Source organism: Arctopsyche grandis, chromosome 3, assembly GCF_051622035.1.
Source record: "Arctopsyche grandis isolate Sample6627 chromosome 3, ASM5162203v2, whole genome shotgun sequence".
NCBI classification, from domain to species: domain Eukaryota; kingdom Metazoa; phylum Arthropoda; class Insecta; order Trichoptera; family Hydropsychidae; genus Arctopsyche; species Arctopsyche grandis.
In genome coordinates, this window is record NC_135357.1 from 27,526,816 (window position 1) to 27,554,381 (window position 27,566).

The 27,566-nt window shown below is 33.2% G+C and overlaps 1 protein-coding gene across 1 annotated transcript in view; it reads right to left on the reverse strand.

The window, feature by feature from the left end:
* igl (IQ calmodulin-binding domain containing protein igloo) overlaps positions 1-27,566 on the reverse strand; it is a 99,706-nt gene that overhangs the window by 1,665 nt on the left and 70,475 nt on the right. Inside the window, exons 3-4 of the mRNA XM_077427528.1 lie at positions 4,242-4,348; positions 231-314 (exon numbers count right to left, since the gene is read on the reverse strand). Of these exons, the coding sequence (XP_077283654.1) occupies positions 231-314; positions 4,242-4,348 (191 nt within the window). The remainder of the gene's footprint in view (positions 1-230; positions 315-4,241; positions 4,349-27,566) is intronic.

A 27,566-nucleotide genomic window follows, 5' to 3' on the forward strand; every position in this document is an offset into this window, starting at 1 on the left:
TGAAATTAAAATTCGATATCAGTTATTGAAAAACTATTTTTTAAACAGCGTTAATGTATTATAATTACGAATAACAAATATGAATGATACTGCAATATTTTGTCATATGCATATATGTATATGTATGTAAGTAATTCACAAATTGATCCTGGCAACGTTAATGATGATGAAATTTGCCTATGGACAAAACCGACGAGCTCGGCGTTGATTTAATTTTCTGGTTTGCGAACCTTATGGCCCCTGAAAGATGCCTGAATCTTGGTGGCAGCTTTGTTCAGTTCTGGATCAGTTAAATCTATATCCAACTCCTCAGCCTGGAAATAAGACAGGTTTTTTTTTAATTAAACGTAATATCGTTTGGTAAATAAATATACTATATCATAATAATAAAATTAAATCTTGTGTCGTGTGTGACAAATCTTAATTCAATAAACAGTCAATAAAATATATTGAATTCATTTTATTACACATATTGTGAAATTGAAAACTATGATATTTTATGTCAATTGGATATACCTTTAGTGCTTATACATTTTATTATTCTAAATTAACAACCCGAGCTGTTACTTCAGTATCTGTCTGTTGGTTTAAATTACGGTGTTTTCACCGTGCGAAGGCGTATTTCAAAATTTTTAATTTAATATGAAATAAATAGCTATTTTAGTGATCAATAATTATAAACATCTTATATTGAGTACATTTATAAAGATTTTTTTCTAGTGTAGGAAATTCAACGCATTTTTCAATATTAGTCAATGTGGTATAAAATACGCCTCCCCGTGATAAAAACAGTGCATCTCTCTACTTGATGTCTTCTTTGGTTCCACGACAAAATTCCCTGGACAAAACAGCGAACGACACAACAAAAAATTTTTATGATCAAAAAACTAAATCTTGGAAAATGAATCGAACCTATCTATTATTGATAATGTAATTTTGTTGATTGTGAAAAACATTCACAATAGACACTAAAAAATAATTATAACAATAAACACTTCTAATTTAGTGTAATATTAATAATATTACACTAAATTAGAAGTGTACACTTCTAATTTAGTGAAATAAAACCACTTAAGGTTGACAATAAAGGAAGTGAAAAAAAAAAAATTTTCTTATTACCATGAAGATTTCGAAAGCTATTATGATATATGTAGTTTGTTATTTACGATTAAATTTCAATTAGATTGGCTTATCTAATATGTATTTATTAATATGTCAAAGGGTTTGTATAGATCTTCGTCTTCGTTAAAAAAATCATTTTTGAACATATGAATATCATTTTGTTCGTATACATTATGTCGGGGTCGTTGTGTCGTTCGTCGTTTTGTCCGGGGACGTTTTATCGTGACACCGTTTTATTTAGTGAACAATAAGCCATAAAAGTTTATTTTTGTGACATTTACATTTAAAATTGCAGCCTCAAGTATTTTAATTTTGGTCCAATTCAAAAATGAAATTCATAAAAATGTTACATGAATATTGCAGTCAAAGTTTTAAGGCAAAGTAGTCGCCGAGTCACTAATGGTACTCGACTCCACGCTTTGAGTGCCAGAGCTACGGTTTTATTTATTTTTTCGTAAAAACATACCAAATCCACTCTAAATATCATGTTTGCATCTCGGTAAAAATCATTTTTAATATTAGACACATACTACATATGTATATTCATTGAACGTACTAAAGTCTATAAATATCCGTTAATATAATAATACATACTTAAATTAACATTTTGTTTTGATATGAATAAGATTTTCTATAGAAAGTGAGAAAAAAAGGGAAAATTAGTTGGTATAAGTATTGTAGGAAAAAGTGAAACAATTAAGGTTCGTTTATACCATACTTCGTTTAACTGCATATAAACAGCAGTACGAAAAATATTCATAAGTACATTCTATGCATATGGACACATTCATATCTTCCGTAATGTGCATATGACGATTCGAAACAGCAGCAACCGACACGATCTATTCATACTATACGGCAGTACATGTCACCGAAACGTATCAAGCAGAACCTGTTTTCTTAAGCCACTTAGGAAAATTTCACGCATGATGAAATTGTGGCCAGGTGTATATGTATACTATTGGAAACGTCATATTGTGACAATATTGACTCGACGATACGAGCAAGCAATATTGACCCGTATCGTTGCGTTCTTTGAGGTATATGTAAGCTGATTTTGCCAAGCACTCGTACAAAACAAGCATGAACGTCCTGGAAACGGACGATGCTGTATAGCAGCATTTCTCAACCTGGGTCTACATGGCCCCCTTAGGAGGCCCAGACCCTTTCAAGGGAGGCATAAACCAAAATTCTACTTTTGAGGAGGCATAATGAGCTCTAGGGGAGGTACAGTGTTACAATTGAGGAGGTACAATTTTTATATTTAACTATCATAATATCGAAAGAAAAGCTTAAATGTTGTAGTTGTCATCAAACTGAATATACGTTTGCATTTCAGGAATTATACTAGCTTGTGCAACCGAAGGGGATGCTTCAATGGTTGGCAAATATCGAGGATTTATCGTATATCTGAAAATATTATTTAAAATAAGGTTGAGAAGGTGTTTAAATGGGTTGTTTAAATATCTTAATATTAACTAAATAAAGATAATAGTCTCTTAATGAAATAAATTTTTTTCGGATCAGCACTGAAATACATAGCAAGTATATTTCCACAGCCTTGGGAGAAGGCAAGTTTATATTTCACTGCATTTCCTCTTATCTTATCTCGTTGAATCTGGATTTAGTCGAGTTATGCATCTATTCTCAAAAGCTCGTAACCGTTTAGATGTTGCAATAAAAAGAGGCGATCTCCGTATGTCACAAACAACATTTGAGTCAGATATAAATAAACTTGCTAGTTTATATCAGGCACAAGGATCAAACTGAATAAAATTATCTTTCAATTTATTACTTATTTTCAATTTATTATGTTTAAAAAATATATTACGTATATATGTCAAAATTTCTAATTATAAAATAAAGTACTTTTTCAAGAATATATGGGGGGGGGGGGGGAGGCACAGAAAAATATTCAACGCAAAAGGGGGCCATGGTTAAAAAAAGGTTGAGAAACGCTGCTGTATAGTATGAATAGAAGTTGTCTTTTCCGTGCCGTGTTGACATGCAGTGCTGGATAATATAAACGGACCTTTTTTGTAACATAAGATGTGGATAAAAAATATCTCATTGATATGAACAACTACATATTTTAATGCATACTTATGTAATCATACCTGTTTCAGTGTGATAAAACATTTTTATTATCTGTCATGTACATAGGTAAATATTTTGGGAAATTATTTTTAATCAGTTTCATTGTCATACAGAACGGAATGGAAATTAAGAAGGAACAATGATTTGGTGAGTAGGATTCGAGGATTAATATTCGGTCGTGACACTTTGGTATATGTATGTATGTACATATATCACAAATTCTGATAGGATAAAGTGGATCTGAATTTATTACCATCCACTTGCCAATATCAAATAAACGTATTTAAAACTAAGTACCTATGAAACTATGTACATACCTACTTGAATAATAATAAATTAAATATAGGTAATAGCTTTTGTTTATTGAGAACTTTTCTTTAAGGAAATTTGTTTGACTAAAATGTATCGGTATAATATATGTAGTTATGTACGTTTTAGTCGAAAAAAACAAGCTCGAACTCATTTTTTCTCATAAAATTCGCACGATGTTGTACTAAACAACAAAATCTGCATGTAATGATATAAGCAGGTTATGTGCGAAACATGTACCGAGAGATTTCCCTTGAATGCAAAGCCTTACAATCGAATGTAAGCATTATTTTATTAAAACTCACTTTTAAGGATTCCGCGTGCAATGAAAAATTCCGAATTGGCGCGATACAAACTCAGGTTTTGCGTCTTGCTTTTGTTGTTGTTTAAAAGCACCCGTACATTTACATTAGGTTTAATTTTGAAAAATGGCAAACGACTGTCGTCGACGCTGAAAGTTCTCTCGCATTTTCCCCAACACCAAAAAAAGACTCGAGATTTTCGCAAACGTTTAAAAAGCGTCGTACATTACGTGCGCAATCGTATATTACTCAAACTCTGTCAAATTTTCAGATACCGAACGGAAAAGATTGCCTATTTTTCTTTTCACCTTCAGATACAATAAACTCCAACCGTGATTTATGGGTTTGCTTTCGCACAAAGGGGCGAATCTTCTCATTTTTTAAAATGTCTTAAAATAAAACTATACACACCTTGGCGGAAAGCTCTTCGACTTCCTTCGCGGCGACTTGCTCCGCTTGCTTTCTGACCTGATGTCCTCTGAAAGACGCCTGGATCTTGGTGGCGGCATGGCAGAGCTCTGAAAGGACCACAATAGAAACAGCTTCAGTATTGAAATGTGAACGAGCCTCAACAAAGCCTCTATCAATGCTTTAGTTGGGCGAAAAACCTTTGGAAATCGGTGCCAAACGGATAAGGCGGGCTTTCTGTATTGAAAGCGCCAAGATTGATCTATTTTATGTTCAACGACTGAAACAAATGCGCTACGAGGAAAAATCGTATCGGAAAATGTTATTTTTCCATTCAATGCTAAACTCTATTATATGTATCGCTCTATGCACAACATCACTGCCATTGTACATATTATATTATCGCCGACTAATAAAGCACAAAGAAATTAATTTATCAATAGTTCTTTGTCGTGGAGCCGATTCTTAACGGCTTCGATTTAAATAATCGCTAAAGCCTGGGTATTTAATGCATTTGACGGAATATCATCCGTTTCTTCCGAGTTATAAATAGCTTTAACGACGTCGACAATAATCCCGCACTATCCTCGATAATAAGTTCTTTGTCGTTGGCAGGCGCTTTGAGAAAAATCCGCGAAAATTTCGCGGAAAGTAATGCTCGGCGCTTTGTCGGCGCGTCCTTTGTGAGCTCGTCCTTCACGTTTCGCCTCCGAAAGGACCAAGGGCGATATATTAAAGCTACCCTAAGTTAGATAATGTGGCCGCAAAATGACTTGTCGCTTCATTTCAATTTCCCTTACCTTTGAATACGGTTTTTTACACACGCAGGTAGACATTAAAAGGAAAATTCGAAAAAAATATGCCATTTTAGGCGTATTCTCGCAAGGATACGCATTTTCGTTTTAAAAAGTCGCTTTGCAAAATCGAAAGGATCGTTAACCATATTTAGGCACGTGAATGTAGCCGCCTATTTTTTTTAAAATACCCTACTTTCTAGTGATCGCACCCTACTTTCTTATGTCGTACTTAAAATATATAGGGTTTTTATGAATACAAAATAGCCCATTCGACTATCGAAATCGGCGCATAAACCAATAACGAAAGTTTTATTTAATTTAATAAACATATCATAACGCAATGAGATGATAATCAATAACGATTCATAAACATTTTACGATCAGCTTATATTTCGAAAAGATACTATGTGAAAATAAAAAAAATCTCATAATAATATTATATATGTATATATGATGAACATTTTATTTGCAAAATTGAAGATCAAAGAATATGTATTGTTCGAAAGCCTTGAAATTTCAACGATGTTCGTGATGTTATCAAACGATAACCATTATTGAATAACGAATTCATTGAAAACATCACGTTCCTCTATGATATCAAAGTAAGCCTATCACGTTCGTGTTATTCGATTTATTTATCAAGTAAAGGCTTTCATAATAAAATAGCTTCAGTATATGTATATGTTACAGTAAAACTGTTATTTTCAGTGAAATTATAATTTCACTTACTCAAGCAGTGAGTACGGATGTAGCAATATAATTAAATATTCACTTCTCAATGTCAGTTTGTAATTCGAACGCTAATGCACCATGCGTTCGAATTACAACGTATTAATTCGAATTATAACGTAATACCGACTCTAACCTAGCCTAACCTCAAATGAATAAAACCAACCGTAACTTAACCTAACCTAATCTAACCTCAAATAGATAAGAGTTGGCTGCTAAGATAGTATGATGTGTCTGCTTCCGCATCCAGTCCCACACATCGGCATTAAAAAAGCCAAATATAAACAGATATTGGACCATGAGGAGAGTGGGAATGGACAAAAACGGAGTCATATGAGCGCAAGTTCAGCATCGGAGTGGGAATGGAGATGAGCGCTACCATCCAACTGTCAAAAACTATAATTTCACTAACAGGGACCAGTGAAAATGTAATTGGATATGATTTCACTGAACTATACCCAGTGAAATTATAATTTCACTGCTGTTATAACTTCACTGTGACACACATATATATATAAAACCGAAACGGCAGCTGTAATTCTTTTCTGATTGGCTGGATTGGTCAATAGTTAAATAATATAAATTTATTTCGATTCAAATTAATTTAATATAAAAACAAATGAAGATTTTTTTCATGGTTCGACGGTATTCTAGACTGCACTTCCATTTCAAGTTACTTACATTATATCCGTGCTAAAACGGAAGAGATCGTCAAAAGTGGAACCGAGCGAAGCCGGGCAGCACCACTAATATGTATACAAAAATGACAAATATAATTATTTTATAATAATTCATTCAAATTATTTAAGGCGAAACAAAAAAAAGTTAATTTCTTTTGTTTTTTATACACTATATTGCAATAAATAAAAATTGTCTTTTGTTTTTTGATAATTTGACCTATAAATAGTAATTATTGTCTTAATCTGGTTATACATACATGGAAAATTTCACACACAAGACATGTACATAAAAAACACTATAAAAATATGTATTTATTGGACAGAACAAAATCCAACGCACAATAATGGCCATTTCAAACACATGTACATTGCAATAAACAAAATTTTCGATATTCTCCGAACATATTTCGGCCGATTTTTTCACGACATTCGTATACGCATACATTTGACATCGCCACTGCATATGTATGTACATATGTATATACGTACACACGTATGAATAATTCATACGTGTGTACGTATATATGAAAACGTGTCGAAACCGTACTACATAAATTGTATACAAACGATGAAAACCAAATATTATACCGAGGGTAGAAAAATAAACGAAAGAAGCAGCAAAAAAAAAAAAATACTACGTGCTTCGCGTCAGACGAGAGTATTCGACCCGTTGCATCGCAAATCAAAACTTTGACTTCTTGGCAATGGCGATAGCGTCTCGTTGCCAAAATGTTGTGGAAAGTTGTAAATCTCAACCCCTTGAGACCACGACTGAGTCTCCTCTACCCCCAACATGGCGTGAATAATAAATCGCCAAAACCAATTATAGCCAGTGGTGGCAAAATGTCGCAACATTCCCCAAACGATATCGCCGTACACATCTCCGGCTTTTCAGACGTGCGAAATTGTTGGAAAGCCCTGCTCGTAACAGGCTGTTTATCTCGCTCGAGACTTCAGACTCGATTCTCTTTGGCTTATCTGACCCACTTGGCACCAGGAGCAGCCTGCTAATTCGGCTCAAATGGATCGAACGGATTCCTCGTTGACAAATTACCGCAAAATGTGATCGGGCCAACTATCTCACAAATCTTCCAGGCAAAGATATCGTATAGTTGCAAACTATACTAATACATTTGTACATTTTGCTTTTGAATATTTGATACATCAACTCAATAACACCATCATATATGTATATAATAGCTCTATTCTGTGTGTCTGTGTGACTGTGTGTGTATGTGTCTTATAATCTAATATATAATTTTGAAAGAGACTTTGTATATACATATGTATGTATGTATGTATCTTTCGTTCTTAGAAATCCGTGACGCCGTCGAACAAATAATTCGTTTTTTTCCGATTCAAAGGATTTGAAGTTCCCGGGGGCGTAAGCGCCGAGGGCGAAGCCCTAGGGGGCGCAGACGCTGGGGGGCAGAGCCCTAGAGGGCGTAGACGCCGAAGGCGGAACCCTAGGGGGCGCAGACGCCGGGGGTGTACATATAATTTTTATAAGAGACTTACTAAGAAAATCACACACCCGACGCACTAGTTCTTTGACGCACCAGGCTCGGCAAGAATAATTTGCATGTACTATTCTCCTACCATAAGTAGAATACGCACAATTTTTTGAAAATACTCACTCATTTTTTGTGATTTTCATTTATTATCCTGCTAATGAACTGATATTAATTTGTTGATATTCACCGCATCAGCGCTCTTTAGAACGAGCCACCGCTGGTGTGCGTGGACATCATACGGTCGATTTTTTTATTTAATCTATATTTTTTTATCTGCTCTGTTCCACAACTAGACGAAATTAATGACGCTTTTTCATAAACAATAGAATTTTAAAATATTATAAGCAAAAAGAAGCAAAGACGTCAAAGAAAACATTTTTTAATTAATTTTTCGACATAAATAAGGAAACCGCTCGTAAAATTCAACCAAAAGATGAATATCTTATAATGAATTTTATAGCGAAAAATTTGAACACAAAGCCTTCGCGTAAGTGATGTTCTATAGAACAAACTCGAGCGTTATAGTATAAAATATTTACCGTAATTATCACTCCACAGCCCTATCAGTTGGAAATTTTACACAAAACACACATTCAAAATTAAACCAAATCACTCTCCAACACAAACGGAGTTCACCATTCGATCCAGCTCCATAGCAGTGGAACGAGATTGCTCAGCGAATATAAAAAAAACACATCTCCCCCAAGAGACGAGACAAGGCAGAGCTTAACAAAAAACAGCAGATCAAACATATTATTTATAAAAAATTGGATGTGATCAACCCACGACTTTATTTATGTATTTGAGGAATATAAAAAGTATAAGATATCTATTAGATTGGATTTGTTTAATCTAAAATATACTGATCTGGTTGAGGTCTTGTTTGTTTTGAGATCGTAGCATCTTATAACATGCTATATTTTTATATTTCATATTATTATTTTTCATATTTTTATATTTTTATATTTCATATTTTTATAATTTTGTATTTTTATATTTTATATTTGTTTTTAATTAATATATTTGCATTTTATTGTATAATTTTCTTTTTATGTAGCCATAGTGATGACTTGGAGCTAATCTGTAAAGTCACTATGGCAAATTTGTAAATAAATAAATAAATAAAATAGCCAGCAGCATAGCTCGGACGTTAAGCTTCTGCTTACCGTCAAGAAGGTGCCGGGTTCTATCCCTGAATGAAAATGAATTTTTCAGAGTATGCTGTTGGTCAGACCTGGATTTGTGACTCCAGGTTGATCGTTTCCTATCAGAGTTCGCCAATTTTCTCTGATTTCATTGTTGAAACGGTTCCCGGAAAAAAAATTGGCTAAAAATCCTTCCTACCTACTATGTCACCACTATTTGAAAATTTGATTGATGTACAATAAAAATTTATGTACAATTCATAGATGTCTCGTTAATTTGCGAGTTTTTTCAGTGTCTCGCAATTCAACGACTTATAATAAAAATGCTGTATTTGTATTTGTAATTGGCCAGGAAGGCGCATTGGGATTTACCTGTAAGGCCTTCCTGGTATATATGTAAAATAAAAAAAAATAAAAATATATAAAATAAAAAAAAAAAAAAAATAAATAAATAAAAAAAATTGATAACGAAATATATGTGGGTTATTTACACGTTCACACATTATTTTTTTTTAAATAGATATATACCAGGAAGGCTTGACAGGAAGACCCCAATGCGCCTTCCTGGACAATTAATTGCAAACAATACAGCATTTTATTATTACACAAATCGCTGTATTTCCAGAAGCTGAAGAACACGAAATAACAATTAATCAATTAATTAATCCATTGAGACATCTATGGATTTTAGATTTGTACATATTTTACAGAAGATACAGTAAAAATACATTGTATATTCAGTGATAAATAACTATGTATTATTGAAGGGATTCGATACAAATTGTGCGGTGGACGATGTTTGAATGATATACAGAAATCCGTTGTTCGCAAACATAATAACGCATAATAGAGTAGCGTTTGAGCGGGAAACGTCCGCCATATTTCAAGCACTCGCGTGTGAGCGAATAAATAATTTGCGAGTCTCGCGGGGATTCGAACCGAAGCCCCCAGATCTCGTCAGGTGTTACTTTCTCCCGTGTATATCGGCGAGAGCGGGTCCATAGATCAAACCCCGGCCGAGACGAGTGGCTGAAGAAAGTTTTTCCGGTTGTCGGTGCGGAAAAAAGGGAAAAGTTTCCGGCGACGAAATTTACTGCGCCTAGTTGACCCGCTCGTTGTTTTCCAGCTTCCGCCGTTCGCGTCGACAACTCGGATCGTTTATTTAACGGAACGCGTGACGAAATTTTACTATATTTATTTCGAAAGAAATGTGATAAATCTTGCACGGAGGCGAACTCAGTGAAATTTCACCGTAAGTTTGCGTATAAATCCGTCAAAAAAAAAGTCATTAAAAGTCGAGTAGATTTGTCGCTTGTTATGAATAATTCAAGGCTTTATCGACGCCGGTGTTATAAAACGTGCAACTTTTCGAATCCGTACAAAGTACGGCGGGGTTGCGAAACTAACGAAGATTTGCATTTTTGCGAATTTACTACTGCTTCATAATTTGGAGGAAGTAGCATTTTTTTACATACCTTTTTTTATACTTCACTTACGATTACAATTCAGGAAAAAATTTGCCTCTTATCCGATCGTTTTCATACTTTGCCATTTGCTCATTTTGGTCATCAATATAAGTAAATGTATCCTCCGACATTACGATGAAAAAAAAAAATCGTTTTAGACGCCTTTGAAATTTGAATTTCTGAAAAGTGCCTGACGTTTATCCAGTTTTTAGTTTTAAGCATAGATGGCGGTAGTAAAATAAAATTATTGGTATTTTTATTCAAAATAATATTTTTTTTATATATAGTACTAGCTGAACCCGGCATGCGTTGCAATGCCAGAATAAGGCATACAATTCCCGTTCCCGTTCCCGTTTCCGTTTGTGGTTTGAGCGTGAAGTGATGGTTTGAGCTCAACGACGTATTTTCAACGCCGTGTCGACATAAACCAACTGGTAACATGGTTACCAACGAACACATTTCCTTGACTACAAAATGGCGCTTCAAACTTTCGCGTGGGTAAAATCGTAATTACGAATATTATTTTTAAAAGGGTTTTTCCCTTTTTATTTCACAGTAAGCTTCCCAAACATGCATACAAATCTTGAAAGTTCCATCATAATCGGTTAAGTGGTTTAGGAGCCAATACAAGACAGACAAACAGACAAACAAACATTCAATTTTATATACTTATGTAGTATATATTTTTAACGAAATTTTGATAATTGAATTATAATTTATTTTTACTAGGCTTTTCTATAATTCACTTCGCAAACGATTGAGCTAAAATTCCTACAGTCTTCCGATCGTTGTGAAACTTTACAATTTTGCGCGGTTTGGTCACGATGTAAATTTCAATCGATTTTTATAGTTCGATGGTGAAAACGAACCGTAATAGACACGTTTAAAAATTCAAAAAATTTGGACATCTTGACGTTTAGTGGTCAGTAACCTTACATGTTTGACTTTCCACCACCCACTCCTCTTGTCAGATTTTAATTGTTTAAACGACTATAACTTTATCTTTTTCACACTATATCTTATTACGAGTGTATTTTTGCTATCATCGAAAGTATTTTTTTTTGTTTGCTATTTCTAACAGTATAAATTATCTAGCATTGTTTGTGACTCGAAGTCGATCATTTCCTATCAGAGTTTGCCAATTTATCTGATTTCATTGTTAAAACATTTCCTCCATTAAATTGGCTAAAAGCCATACTACCTACTATGTCACCACTATTTGAGTATGATTTATGTACAAGTTTAAATCACAGATGTCTCGTTAATTTTGAGTTCTTCGGTGTCTTGTAATTCAGCGACTTATGTAATAAAAATGCTACATTGTTTTTAATTGACCAGGAAGGCGCATTGGGGTTTACCTATTAGGCGTTCCTGGTATATATGTACATACATACATTCATGTACATACATTTATGATGTTTTTTTTTTATTTATGATTTTTATTATTTTCTTATGTTTTTTTTTATTTATGATTTTTATTATTTTTTTTATGATGTTTTTTTTGTAATTTTTATGATTTTTATTATTTGTATTAAAATCACATTGACGCTTTGGGGCAACCTGTCAAGTCTCTGTGGTATTGATTTTTTAAAATAAATAAATAAATATGTATGTATATATGTAAAATATAAAATAAGTTATCAGTTCCCTTCGTTTAATATCCTTCTGCATATAATCTCTAGACATCAACAGAAAACCACCTTTTCCAGTAATCTTCATTGCTTGCAAACGAAATAATGAAACAGCCACGTTAGAAAAACATAGAGCATGCGATAGTGATGAATAATGCAATTGCAACTAGCACTCAGTCCTTATATGCCAATTTGTAGACATTAGGGTATTATTGCTAGACAGAAGAGGCTTTTGATAGAGTACAAGTAGCTTGGAGTAGCATTCGAGTGCTTCGAGCGGATATTCCAAATCAATTTTTGTCAGATGTGCTCGACCGACGATCGGAAATTGAATTAGTATGTGAGTATTTGAGGATCGCCGATGTAAGCAAGTGAAGTCTGTATATGTAAAAATATTTTTGTAAAAATAAATAAATAAAATTCCTTTTGTTCTTCAGCTTCTTCGTGTTTATATTTCATGCCCGTCGTTACTGGAACAGTTGGGACTTTATGTATGTCCCTAATAATTATGTGCGAGGTAGACATCATCATTTGATGATTGTACCTCCTGCCCGCACAGTCTTTATCGGATGACTACTATTCAAAGAGCTATTCGACTTCTAAATGAAATCGTTTCTGCCGTACGTGAATGTGATATTTTCCACTTTAGTGAGCGTAGTTTATCGGAGATTATTTTAACCTACGTATTTGTCTGGTAGCCTGCGCTTATTATTATTTTCATAATTGGATGTGATTTATGAGTGAATTTTGTTATTTTCTCTTCTATTTGGACCTCACGAGGATGTTTTGTATTCACAGCTGGTTCTTGTACATACATATTTTTTATATATTGGTGCTATCTGTTAATGCAAAACATTCCCCATTTTTCTCCTTATATTTAACGGTTATTATCTGTATAGTTAACATAGGTTTTTAAGCTCTTTTTTCTATTATGCTGTACATTAACATTAGAATAAAATAATACTATGATTACTAACGAAACTAAATTAAAATTGTCAAATATAAAATGATCAGTAGATCAGTAGCTATTAAAATAGATAGATATAAGATGTATTGTGAACATAATTTCGTAATAATAAAAAGCATTTAAAAATCAAAAAAAAATCTGTATAGTTAATATATATTTTTGTCTCTTTTCTGTTATATTTTCGACCATTTTCGTGCATTGAGTATTACTGTAATGGTCCAAAATTTAAATAAATAAATAATATAAATTATAGAATGGTAGAGTTAGCCTGTCTATAACACGCTGGATCACTTCATGAAAAAGCGGTGAGAAATGTAAAAAAATAAAATAAATAAAATGCTATTATAAAAGGGTGAATCTTGTATCATGTTATCTTACAATGTTATTATTTTTATTTTCCCTCCTTACTTTTTTTCGTTATCTTGCGAAACAGATTATGCGCGTTATAGGAGAGCTGACTGTATTTTTGAGTAATATGAAATTGAGAAAAAAAAGATCACAATTTGTTTGAAATTAAGTTTTTTTCATTAAATCCAACAGTGACATTTAAATTATTTTTGAAATAAAATTATTATTGAATTTATAAATCGTAAATTAAAAACTAAAATACAGTTAAATACAGTTGCAAATTGATTCCAATACATTCCAATTTCAATTTCAACTTAACTAAATGTGTACCTACATATATTAATACATATACATACCTACCAATTCCGAGTTTAGCAATCCCAAAACTTTTGTTCAATATAACGTTTGCTACAGAGTTCTATATACATAGTTATATTATATACGCTTTATCAACAAGCAAAATTGAATCCGCAATATTTTGCAGACATATTTTCCAATAAGTTCCATACTACGTATGTATGTATGTATATATGTACAAAGCTTTTTTCACATTTCTACTAATCAATTAATAATAAAAGGGAGAACATATTTTTTTGTACAATGGAATAGATATTTCGTTTTGGGAAAAATCCGACGTAATAATAGTAAATTATGCCGAAAATTCTGTTACAATATAAATATACATATAGGTATAATATAATACGTCTACATATTCCACATACATTAATAACACACAACCATCGCAGACAAGATGCTCGTATATTACCCAACAACGAACGAATTTACTACAAATATGTTTTATTATTGACCTAACATAGTTTCGTCAAATTTGAATTCAATTCATTCAGAATAATAATAGTTTAGAATTCAAAATAACCTTAAATGTTAGCTTCTTCTCTAATAGTTGGGGCTGTGGTTCTAGGGAAATTTTGTTAAATTTGAATAGGTACATACGTAGTAACCGTTGGCCATCGGTCTCACCCTTGTTAGACCAGGGTACATTTCCTCAAACAAATCTGCTTAATCACTTTACCTTGTACTCTTATGGAACAACCCCCAATATGTGCGCCCTTAATTAATTACGCACCAAGTGGGTCGAAAAGTCGATTTATTTTAAACGAAAATGACAACGAGAATAAATTACCATTGTATAGGGTGGCGCATATATGTATATACATACATACACATGGACGTATGTATATTTGGTATATAATATACTAAATATGTAGTTTAAATAATTAAGAAATTCATTGTGCTAATATATTTTTTACAATTATTTTATAAACTTAACGGGAATAAAATTGGTATTTTTTTTATAAAGGGCATCACATATTGTGTATATTTATATTAAATTATATGTATATTGAAAGGGATCAAAGAAGAATTTCAAAAATGATTTTCGATTTTTAATCACTATCGTAAGATATTAAAAAGCATTTATCTCGTCCACATTGAAGACGAGATAAATGAGGTGATCTAATCGAAGTTTACAAAATTATATATTTTTTTACAATATTGTCTTATGATTAACCCCCAAGCGTTTAACAATTATACTGATCCTTGAAGTCATTCTCACAGACTCTAAAAACGATATATCTTACAAAAAAAAAATTTTAAATTCCTCATTTTCAAATAGAGTTGTTAAAAATTCGGTAATTCAGTTTACCTAAAAAGTTAATCACTTTTTTTTTCTAAGGCTTTTTTAAAATAAACTTGTTGATTTCATAACAATTAATTGGTTTTGTAGTCCTAATTTTTTGGTTTACTATTATTGTTTTTGTTTGTATTTAATATTTTTCTTTGTGTACACAATTTTCTACATATGTTTTATTTATTGCTTTGTAATTTTCTAAACTAATTGACAAACCCCTAGAGCCCATCGCCTTTGTCGCCTTTCTCAAGTATTTTAAATATGTAAATAGATTTATTACGAAAATTTAATAATACAACAAGACACCAAAATTGATCGAATTAATTATGAAAACGAGCATTGAATTCCTTGAGTATACCATCCATACCAATCCTGGGGTTCCAGGATCCGGACTACTTACGACCCCGTATTGGGACACCAACTGACCCATATTGATATTTTATATTATTCTTAATAAAAAGACATAATAAATATTTATTATTTTTCGATCCACGTATTCTTTGTGTTCATGTGAAATCGTGCCTGTTATATCATACTTTCTTATACAATTATTTTAAAAAAATAGCAACCACCATATAGGAGTTTTTCTAATAGTACTGTTGCGTAGGGGTGAGTGGAGGATCCAAGTAAAAGGCCAAAGTCGTGTCACAGCATTTATTGGTGATTCAGGAGATACACGCACCGCCAGTGCTCCGTCCAGAATGTCTTGATATCGCCTTATTACCTCCTTATAAAGAACAGGTCACTCAGGGCATCTTCCTCGATACGTTTGTTTACCTATTGTTATGGTCACGTACCAGATATGCAGTCCCACGCTTTCGCATTGTCAGTTCTAAGAATTCTAGTGGGAAGTGGCTGGGTGCCGCTATCGACCGCTAACTCCATCCATTGTTTAGCCGACTTGCACTTAGTCTGGAGATAATCCTCGAAACCAATTATAACGGTCGCACAGTGTCAGGGATGCGCCGTCTCACGCTCGTCTGGATTCTGGGAAATAGTGGGGATTCCACCCGGCCTAATCCGATTGCACTTAACGCGGCGGCTCCTTTTACGCATACGTTACAGTACTGATAGATTTTTCGCATATTAAAAATATATCAAGAATATACCAAAAATATACCAATTTAGGTTGTCTCGGCGGCCCTGGATGTTTGTAAGAATTCGCATTGTATAAAATGCTTATGTATATTAATTGAATTTTGTTCTATTTTGTTCAACCCTTTGATGATATTTGTGTGAATTCGCATTGTATTAAAAATGCTTGTATTGTATTGTATTGTTGTATTGTATCTGTTTTAGCACACTCATCGCTTTGGAGCGATCTGTAAAGGCGAGTGTACATGTTCGATTGAAATAAAACAAAATAAAATAAATAAAACTGAAATATGTATGTATTTAAGCGTTATAGTTACATTTTTACGTTGAGTGAAGCGTAGAGCGGTTGTCTAGTGTTGATGTACAGTGGTACTCCAATCTGAGTGTCGAGATTTATCACTTACACAGTGGGATCGAGTGGGGAAGAGCGACCGATGTTACAAACAGGGTCGTCCCGAAAATTACGCCGCAGCAGCTCGTCAATTTTTCACGAAAGCGAAGACGATAAATAAAGTAGGAGAGAGGGGGAGAGAGTGTGGGTCCTCTGACGGTGTCCTTCCGGGAATAAAAAGACCGATCATTCGATCCGATGCGACACTTCACATCTGTGTCCGTGTAATTCCACTCACAGCCCCAAGCCAATATAATAAATATACGCGTCCAAGTGGAAAGAGCGATAATTTAAGTGGATAATAAGCTCGATTGCTATTTATTGTGCGAATGTTTGCCAATATTTACGTATGCAATTTGAGTTGTCGAACGGCAGTAATTATTTATTAATGCTACAATCGGCTTCCGCTTTGCTTATTTGTGTATTACGTACATTTATTTGAAATTAAATTATTATTGCCATGTATGTATTTGATGCACGTGATAACAGATCTACTATATATTATACATAATATGTGCATACATTTATATAAACAATCATACATAATTTAAATCACGTAAAATTTAGACTTTAAAAATTCGCAATATAATTAATTATAAATATTTCAAAGCAACAAAAAAATTACAATCAATATTGATTCCAATACTCACTTTTTGTACAGCAATACTAGATTTTGAATTAAAGACTGCAAAAGCTAAAAATCTGAAGAAATTGCACATTTTTTAAAATGTTCTAATCTCTTGGACGAGAACAAGTTAATGAAAAAATATTGTCAGTCGAATTCAGTGAGCTAAATTTATCAAAAATTGATTTGTCTCCGATCCGGTCAGTAAAAAAGGATTTTTTTTGTTGCTCAGTGTGATCAATGAACCAAATAAATATGATATTAATAATAAAGAAGATAAACTAACGTGCAACTTTTAGAAATATCATTGAATAATTCCATGCTTTCTAATGGATCAGTTCGTATTATTCACAGCTGAATTTATTTCAAAGTTCAAATTTATATAGTAGAAAGTTGTGTTTTAAATTGAGTTTTGACACAATTATTAAAGCTCTCGTTTAAGTTTTTCCGGCGATTAATTTTCCCGAATTTTCCGATTTTAAACGACCAATAGACACTCCCAAACATTTCCAATTCAGCGAACCGCACTCCTCCCCCTGTCCCCTTTAGGGCTAATGAATGCCAATCGCTTCTTTCGATTTAATGAAAATATTCAGTTGAGTTCTGCCTATGTTCGCCTTTTCAGGGAAAAGGGTCCTGTGGATAATTTTCTATAGATTTTTTCCCCGAGCGTATTGTAGATACGGTCGCCGTTCGTGTAGTTTTTTTGTTCAAAGGTGAAAATTCCCACGATGGCTCGGATTTCAAAAGCAACCGGTAATTTAGCAGTGAGTATGTTTATACAGGATGATACTAGAAGAAAATGAAGAAATCGGACCCTACCAACGAGCACCACTTACTGAAATTGAATGGAAAAAATTTGGACAGCTCTTTTTGCAGTATAAAAAAAATCTTTTATAAATGAAATACAATGGACTTTTCATTCAATGTTCTAATTTCAATCATTTAATTACTACCCATTTTTTTATGGCCAAAGTATTTATAGCAAAATAAAATAATACAACCTGTTAACAAGGAGATGCATTATTTATTTAGAAATTTGACAGTATTACGTTAATAAAAAATAATCTATCAATCATCCCAAATGTGACACTTCAAAACTTCTTCAAATTGAACGATATACGAGATACATATTATCTTCAGATATTTGGCCAGAATAAAAATGACTTTTTTATCATAGAAGAAAATTTCACGGAAAACATTGATTTTTTCAAATAACAGTTATTGAATATACACATTTTTGGTGTTTTTTTTTATTTTATAGGACATATTTTCTACAATATACATATGTAGTTCATTCCTCAAAAGTAGTGAAACTTATATTAAAAATTTTCATGTTGTTTTGTTGTATTCTTGTGGATTGCACACCCGAACTATAATTCGGCGAAATAACGGGATAGCAGATATAGCTTCGGTCCGCATAGAGCTACATAAGTATTTTATATTCTATTATCTTTACGACTGCCAGATGTATTTCTTCAAGGATGTTGAGTATTGGTTGGTCATCGAAGGAACAATGTAGGATTGGGGATAAAAACATAATATTTTCAAGAATGAACTTGAAAACATTCAGTCTCTCTTGTCGTCTGGTCCTGTTCATAACTACATAAACGTTTTGGTTTTTCAGGTTAGTTTGTATTATGATTAAAATTATCTATATATTTCTCACAAAAATTTTTGCACTACTTTGCATTTTTTTTATTAATTTTACATTTTTTATATAGATATATTATCAGGAAGGATTGAAAGTAAGACCCCAATGCGCCTTCCTGGACAATTAATTAAAAACAATGCAGCATTTTATTATTACATAAATCACTGTATTTCCAGTAACTGAAGAACACGAAAATAACAATTAATTAATTAATTACAGAATAAATTCATTGAGACATCTATGGATTTAGATTTTGTACATAATTTTTACAAATTGTACATACAATAAATACAGAAGATTTGTGACAACAGGAAAGAAGATTTTTTGCCAATTTCGAGGAACCGTTTCAACAATGATTAGGGAAAATTGGCAAACTCTGATAAGAAACGATCGATTTGGAGTCACAAATACCCCCAAATCTAACCAGCAGTATAGCGGATTGAACCCACTGATCACTTTGTGCTAAACATACACGCTAACATTAAGCCATACTGGTTAATATGATTTACTCAAATATGCTGATAAAATTAAAGAGCGGCCGATTTAAGTTTGCACACGGGCGGCCGAATTCCTAGGCGCGGCCCTACATGTACATATGTAAAAACTAAAAAAATAAATAAACAATGCCTATAATTCCAATACAACTCAACTAAGTCAATAATAGAAAATATTTAAATATAAAATAAAACATAAAACACCAAATGCCAAATCGTTGGAAAACAATCAGCCGGCTATTAATCCTCGTCATTACGAGTCGAACGCCATCACACGCGGATAGGGAAAGTATGAAAAGCCTTCGCCGTGATTGATTCGCGAATCGCGTGCTCGATGCGAACCGGAAACCTCGATCCGACTTAAAACACAATGAGCGTGAGTGGTGGCGCTGTGCGATCTGACGCGCCATTTTGAGCGCGCGATACAAGATGGCCGCGGACGACAGTGTGAAATGGCCGACACAGCGCACACAGGTGACGCGTAAAATCCCTCGCACTACACAACGACCATCAGACACAGCACCGATTCGTCTTCGTCGCTCGCGGCCATATTGATCCGGCCCTTATTATTAAACAAGCGAAATGTGGAAGGCGGGGGGGGGAGGGGGGAGGGGGGGGGGAAATCCGACAAATAATAGAAGGTGACGGCCATTGTTTCGCCGATTCCATTAAATTGAGTAGCCGAACAATAACAAACGCGTTTTAGAATGTGTGCTCTTTGAAAGATCGTACATCATATTATACACAGCAGCAGAATCTACAACAATCCAAGATGAAAAGTGTAAATGAACACAATGCCTAGTACTATTATGTACATATATGTATGCACGTATGTTGACGCATCCGACTGCACAGTGATTGGATCCACTAATACAATAGGCTGTGTAAACACATGTGTGATTAAATATTGAAATTCAGAACGTCTGCGAGGTCAGTACCATCACGTCTAAAGAGTTAACCAAGTTAATGAAACAGTATGGCGCCGAACAATTCGCTTAACTACGTTCATTGTTCTCTCACGCTCGAATGCGCTAAATTATTATTAAATAGACTCGTTGAATTGAACCGCTTCGTTCCGAGGTATCTGCCGACTGTAGAAAAGCGAAAAATCGAATTGAAATCGTTTAACGTTTGCAGAGTTCTTATCGGTTTGCTGGAGCGAGCACTGAATCTTAACCCTTTAGATGTCGGTACAAAGCGAGGACTTAACACCGTCGGGATTAGAGCCGGTCGTGGCTCACTGAAGCCGACGAGGATTATCCGGTGATTATCATCGACGATGAGTCTTTCAGACCCTCGGAAAAGCCTTAAAGATATGGGCAAGTGACGACAGAAAGATGAGATAGATTATCAAGGTTTGGGCTTAGCAGCCGACATGTTCTTTCACATACAGTATAATAATAATAAGAAGAACCACACAAAGATTAATATTCATAATAATCAATTTTATTGATATAAAAATACTACTTAGAGGGCTGGACCCCAGCGCCTTGTCCATACAAACGTATTAGACTTCTCCCTTCCTCAATTATGGCACTAGAGAAATTATTTTTTAATATGCTATTTATATCCACATGAAAAGCATATTAAAAAAATTGAAACATGCTATATACATACATATACATATATATAGGCATGTTTCAATTTTTTTTTATTTTTTTGATTAATTTGATTTTTTGATATTCATTGTTTATTAATTTTAATATTTTTGTAATTTTTCTTTTTTATTTTCTTTATATTACCATGTGGTGCTCGCTGTACATGGAATATAATATTTTCATTTATATTTTTATATTTTTCGTCTCACTGTACTGCTTTCTTTTATATTTTATTCTGTATCTGTGCCAATTAAAATAATATATATAAATTTGAAATCATATTCAAACAACCAGCAGCGTGGACTAGTGGTTAGCATATCTGCTTTCGAACATAGTGGTCACGGGTTCAAGTCCCACTGGTCACTGCTGGCCAGACCTTGGTTAATAATTCTAGGTCGATCGTTTCTTATTTGTCTGTTTGCCAATTTATTTGATTTTCATTGAAACGGTTCCAACAAATTGGCAACCTAGACCCATTTCTCGCAATTTTTGAGTTTTTCAGCATATCGAAATTTGACGATTTATATAAAAAATGTTCCGAAAATGTAAGTTTATCAAAAATGTATCCATAGATGTCTATATGTTGCTGTGTTAAAATGATTCTAAAAATAATTATATATCGATGTTTGTTATTGGCCAGAAAGGCGCATTAGGGTTTAACTGTTAGACCTTCCTGGTATATATGTGTGTGGAAATAATAAAAATAGTGGTGACAAATAGTAGGTAGGACGATTTTGCTAAGTTGATGAGCAACCATTTCAACAAATAAATCAAATAAATAGGCAAACTCTGATAGGAAATGATCGACATGAAGTCACTAATATCAATGTCTGACCAGCAGCACTGCAGAAATACTCCGAATAAATTCTCTTCAATCGAAGTCAACACAGGGCTTAAACTCGGGAACCTATCGATGGTAAGCATTCATGCAACCACCTATCTATGTAATATGTAAGTGATTTTCGTCGCTATTATTGAACCCAAACTCGTGATTTTCCATGACTGGCCTAAATTTATATTGAAATATATACTTAATTAATTTTTGACATGTAAATATGTACCAATTACGGTATTTTTTTACATACATAGTTATTATTTTTAATTATAGGTACAGTAATAAATCGTCATACGTATATTTTAAACTTCAAAAGTTCGAGGTCATAATTGTTGGGTGGACGTATAATAATATATACATATAATATACGAGTGAAAATATGAAAATAAATTATTATATATGTATATACTATACATACATATGTATCTATATTTATAATAACCCCATACCTCACCTTACTTGCATACCTCCATAATACGATACCCAAAAAGTCTAAAGAGTAAAAAAAAAAATTAAAATACCCAAAAATGTCTGTGGGTGTGGGTATATTTCACTTTATCTGCAACACAGAAGTATCATTCTGTGTGCAGAACTTTTTGCAATAAAGTCTCTAAAGAGCCCTAGTTAACAAAAGAGTTGCATGCGGCTCGTATACCGCAATTTTATCATGACTAATATACCTACACATATTTTATTTATTTTATTCTAATTTTTAATTTTTATTCAATCATGCACACTCGTCATAACAGATCGCTCCATTGCGAATAGTGAAAAATATCAATTATAAATACATAATTAAATATTGCTTGAACTTTTGTTTTTTATGCATTGCATGTAAAAATATGTGTTAATTTCTGTATAGTTTTTTTTTATTTTGTTTCTTTTCTGTTATACTATTGACCATTGTGGCGCATTAGGAATTCCTGTAGTGCCACAATGGTCCAAGCTTTAAATAAGTAAATAATTAAATAATTATAATATATTTTACAATAAATACGACATATATGGTCGAATATTAAACAGAAGCATTGTAAATATTATACAAGGCAAATACAATCAACATCCACGGGGAAATATATGGAGAAATTTGCAGAATTCATAGAAATCGGTGAAAAATCGATATGCTGAATAACTCTGATTTTTGCGAGATAGGACAAGAGATTTCAATTTGTAGGAACCGTTTCAATGAAAATCAGATAAATTGGCAAATCGGCCTGGGGTCAAATATCCAAGGTCTGGCCAGCAGCAGCCAGCGGGAATCAAACCCGTGACCACTTTGTTCGAAAGTATTATATGCTCACCACTAGTCCCTGCTGATATTTTGATTATTATTTTTTATTTCATGAACATGAACACTCACCTATACATATACAATATCAATATATGTACATAGACATTGTATACGATGCGAATTCACACAAACATCCACAGTGATATCCATGGAGAATTTTATAATCAAATTGGCGAACATCAAGAGGCTGAATAACTTTAGATTGAGATTAGCAAGAGAGATGGGAAAGAAGATAACCAATTTTACAGGAACCGTTTCAATCGAAATCAGAAAAATTTGTAAGAAAAACTTTGATAAACGATTGATCACAATTCACAAACCAAGGTCTGGCTAACAGCGGGACTTGAAACTATGACCACTTTACTTGAAAGTACAATATGCTAACCACTTGTCCACGCCACTAGTTATATATTAATCAGTATTACCATATTGTGTGTACCATTAGTAATTAAACGTGTCGGGCAATTAAACGCTTTTGTATAAATTATTAATCAACCTTTACGAGTCTGATAAGCAAGCATATAAAATTAATCATAATATATTTATATGAAACTTAACAACCTGATTTTATCAGTTATGATAATTCCGATGCCGACATCAACTACAAACCCATTTCTCAATGCTACAAGCAAATACATAGGAGAGAAAAAAAGCCCCACAGATTCACGCATGCAGATAACACACACAAATCAAAACGACCAATCTACAATATGGTCAGTTGACACAACAATGATTGAATATTTTATATGCACAATACACAAACGTATATTTATGAAGTGAAAAATAAAATAAAAAGAGAACACTATTGACCGGTCATCGGCGAAATGGGTGCGGTTTATGAACAACGAAGGACAGGGGCGGCTCGCTAAAAATAAATCGCAATCACGCCATTTCATAATTGGTTTTTTTTTTCCAACACAATCTGTCCCTGTCTAGTCGGAACACGTTTTAACTTTTCGCTTTATATATATATATATATATATATATATATATATATATATATATATATATATATATATATATATATATATATATATATATATATATATATATATTCCATATAATAAACGATTCGTCGACGCGTAATGGCACTTTCAAACGAAATTTCGAACACAATTGCCCAAATTCAAATTGGCCAATCGGCCCACTCTTCCTATTTAAATGGCACGTCGACGCCGTAGCACTCTCGCATTCGAAACTAGGCGTCCGTCTATCTAAATTTCGCGACGTAATTTAATCTTTGACGAGGGTTAAAGGGTTAACGCCTCGGGCCTAATTTATTCGCGATGGAATATCGCGGTTGTCCCTAATAGCGCAATATTCCAATATTAAACCGACACATGCGATCCGGTCAACAAAACAACCCGTTCCGTGTTCGATAAATGCAAATCGGATATTAAAATCGTAGACGACGTTGACCTTATATGTATGTACATATGTATGTAGTATGTCGTATACGCAACAATAACGCTGGAAAAAAGCGCTGAATTCGAGCTTTAGTGCTTTTTTTTTTGTGATCGTTGTGATTTTTTTTTCGCAATATTTGCAAAGAGTGGCAAGTCACGTTTAATTTTACCGAGAAAAAATGCTGATACGCCAATGTTATTAACTCATACGTGAGCGAGAATGATTTTTTTATATGTGTAACAATAATAAATTACTGTCGCTATTCAAATTTTGCGGCCCGATTCAATAAAAAACAACTCATTCATAAACATAGAAGAGTAAGATTATTATGTGGAGTCCATTAAATTTACATAGCTATACTATGGTCGTAATCATAAACTGAAAGAAAGATGTAGTTTTGGGATAAAAATATTCCGAATTCAGTTTAATCTGAATTCGTTCAATTGTGACTTATCATTTTTAGGTCTAATTCCGAAAACATATATTATAAACATAGAGATTGAAACGTACATATGTTTTTCAGATACTACATATTATTTTTGAACCTAAATAAACAAATAAAAAACATTTATATAATCGAAATCGTCAAAAAAGTGCGATTTAACTCGAAAAACTAGAAAAAGTAACTAGAAAAAGCTACTATTTTTTTTAAATGACCTTAAAATTTTTAAATACAAATCAAATATTATTAAGACAATTTCCGACCTTCAAATTTAATAGTTTTTGCATCGCTGAGCGCCCAACGGTTGAGCGTGATTTAATGCAAGCGCGCAATGATCATATAACCATAGCTAATATTGCAAGTTCACTAAGTCTAGATTGACCGATTGAATTTCTTCTATAGACAAATCCATTCCAATACTTTTCAAATTTTGGGATATAAAAATATTAGTAAATATGTAAATAACGAGCGCTTAAAAACCGTGACTTTTTACGAGATTTTTTTATACAAAACGGTTTTCAGACTTTAAAATATATCAGTGGAGATCTTCTTGGGGGCCTCTACGACCCCAAGGACCCGCATGCACCGCATACCCCCACGTGATAGTAGTTATTGATTGAAGTTATAAAACTCACACAATATACGTAAAGGTCGATAGTAAAACCATTCTCCACTGAACAAAATTTTATTTAAAATTTATATATTTCCCATGATGACGTTACGGTTTGCCCCTGAGCGAGACCTATGGCATAAATTTTGTCCATATATAAAATTATAAATTCACATTAATCATATTAAAATAGTGGTGACATCGTTGATAGGATGTATGTATTTATCAATTTGGTGAGGAACAGTTTCAACAATGAAATCAGGTAAAATGGCAAACTCTGATAGGAAACGACCGATTTGAAGTCACAAATATCCAAGTCTGACCAGCATAATACTGAAAAATTCGGAATAAATTATTTTCAATCAAGGTTTACCCAAGACTTTAACCGGGGAACCTCTCGGTGGTTAGCAATAACGCAACTACCGAGCTGTATTGCTGGCTAAAATACCATTTAAGAGTTCAAGAGTAAGTTAACTAATTGGATATTATAAAATTAATTACACATTAGTGCTAGTTCTCTCTAAATAAATAGTTCACTTATACCTACATATGTATCTAATATATAATTTGTATATATGTATGTATGCATGTATATATGTATCCTTCATTCGTAGAAATCCGTGACGTCATCGAACAAATAATTCGCTTTTTTCCCCTAGCCCTAGGGGGCGCAGACGCCGGGGACGTATATATATATATATATATATATATATATATATATATATATATATATATATATATATATATATATATATATATATATATATATATATATATATTATAAGAGACTTACTATATATGTTTGTTTGTTCGTGACAGTCAATTTAATAAAAAAATGAGTATTCAAATAAATTTATATAAAATAAAACTATTCAAATAAATTTAATAAAATGTTTAGATTAGTCATGTTTAAACTGATTATATTACAAATACCGAGCGAAGCCGGGTTATACAGCTAGTGTACAATATGTATAAAAAAACATTGAAATTTGAAATCGACCTTTCTATTTTTAGCTCAATTATTGTTGAAACCTTTTAAAAAATCAATTTCGCTGAAAGATTCGATAAATACTTATAAAAATACAATAGCTCACAATCAAGATTCAAGTTTTACGTATTCAATCGCATAGAAATCTTATTATTTCCTTCCGAACCATCGGATCGGGTCTGTATGGGCCAATAATTTGAAATTGGGCACTACGTTTGAGAGTCTGACCCACATAATACTGTTGTATTTGCGGTTGAAACCCCCATAGCTCCTCTTCCGTTCCCCAACCCCCACGAGGACTTCGAGCGACGTCGAGTTTGAACAGATTCCAACGCAAATACAAAATTCAATTCGACAACGTCGAACAATCGACGTCGTTTTGTTTAAATACGCGGTGGCACATTTGCCAGGGGTGCGGCGGTGTAAAGGTTAGTCGAGACGACGTCGACGTGTCTCTTTTGTTTGCGCAAAAAATCGATGGGCAAAAGCAACCTTCGGTGAACTGTCAAAACGGGCAAAAAGAAAATAAAACCGGGAAATAGGTCGAACACGCAACACGCGGCTCTACCTGGTTACATACATACCTACATACATACGTACGAGAAGCGTTCAGGTGAAAACACCGTGAAAAGTTCACTTTGCAAAAGCATAGGCCATCTTTTCCGTATGCCTGAGCTCTGAATCGATCTCGTAATGGACTGTAAACGAACTAGATATTGCCTGGAAAAATTGCATTTACCGAACGAATGCTCTTATCTATGTGTATTTGAATAATAATATGTGAGCGCTGTAAAAAATTTCCTCACACATTTTCACGTTATGAATAATCAGGTGTCATATTTTACTCACACTCACATATAAAACGTATATGTGAATGAAAAAAAAAGAATAATCTTTATACAAATCAGAACATTTTCAATCTGATTATATGGAAAACCATACTTGATTCATTTCAATTTTCTTTTCACCG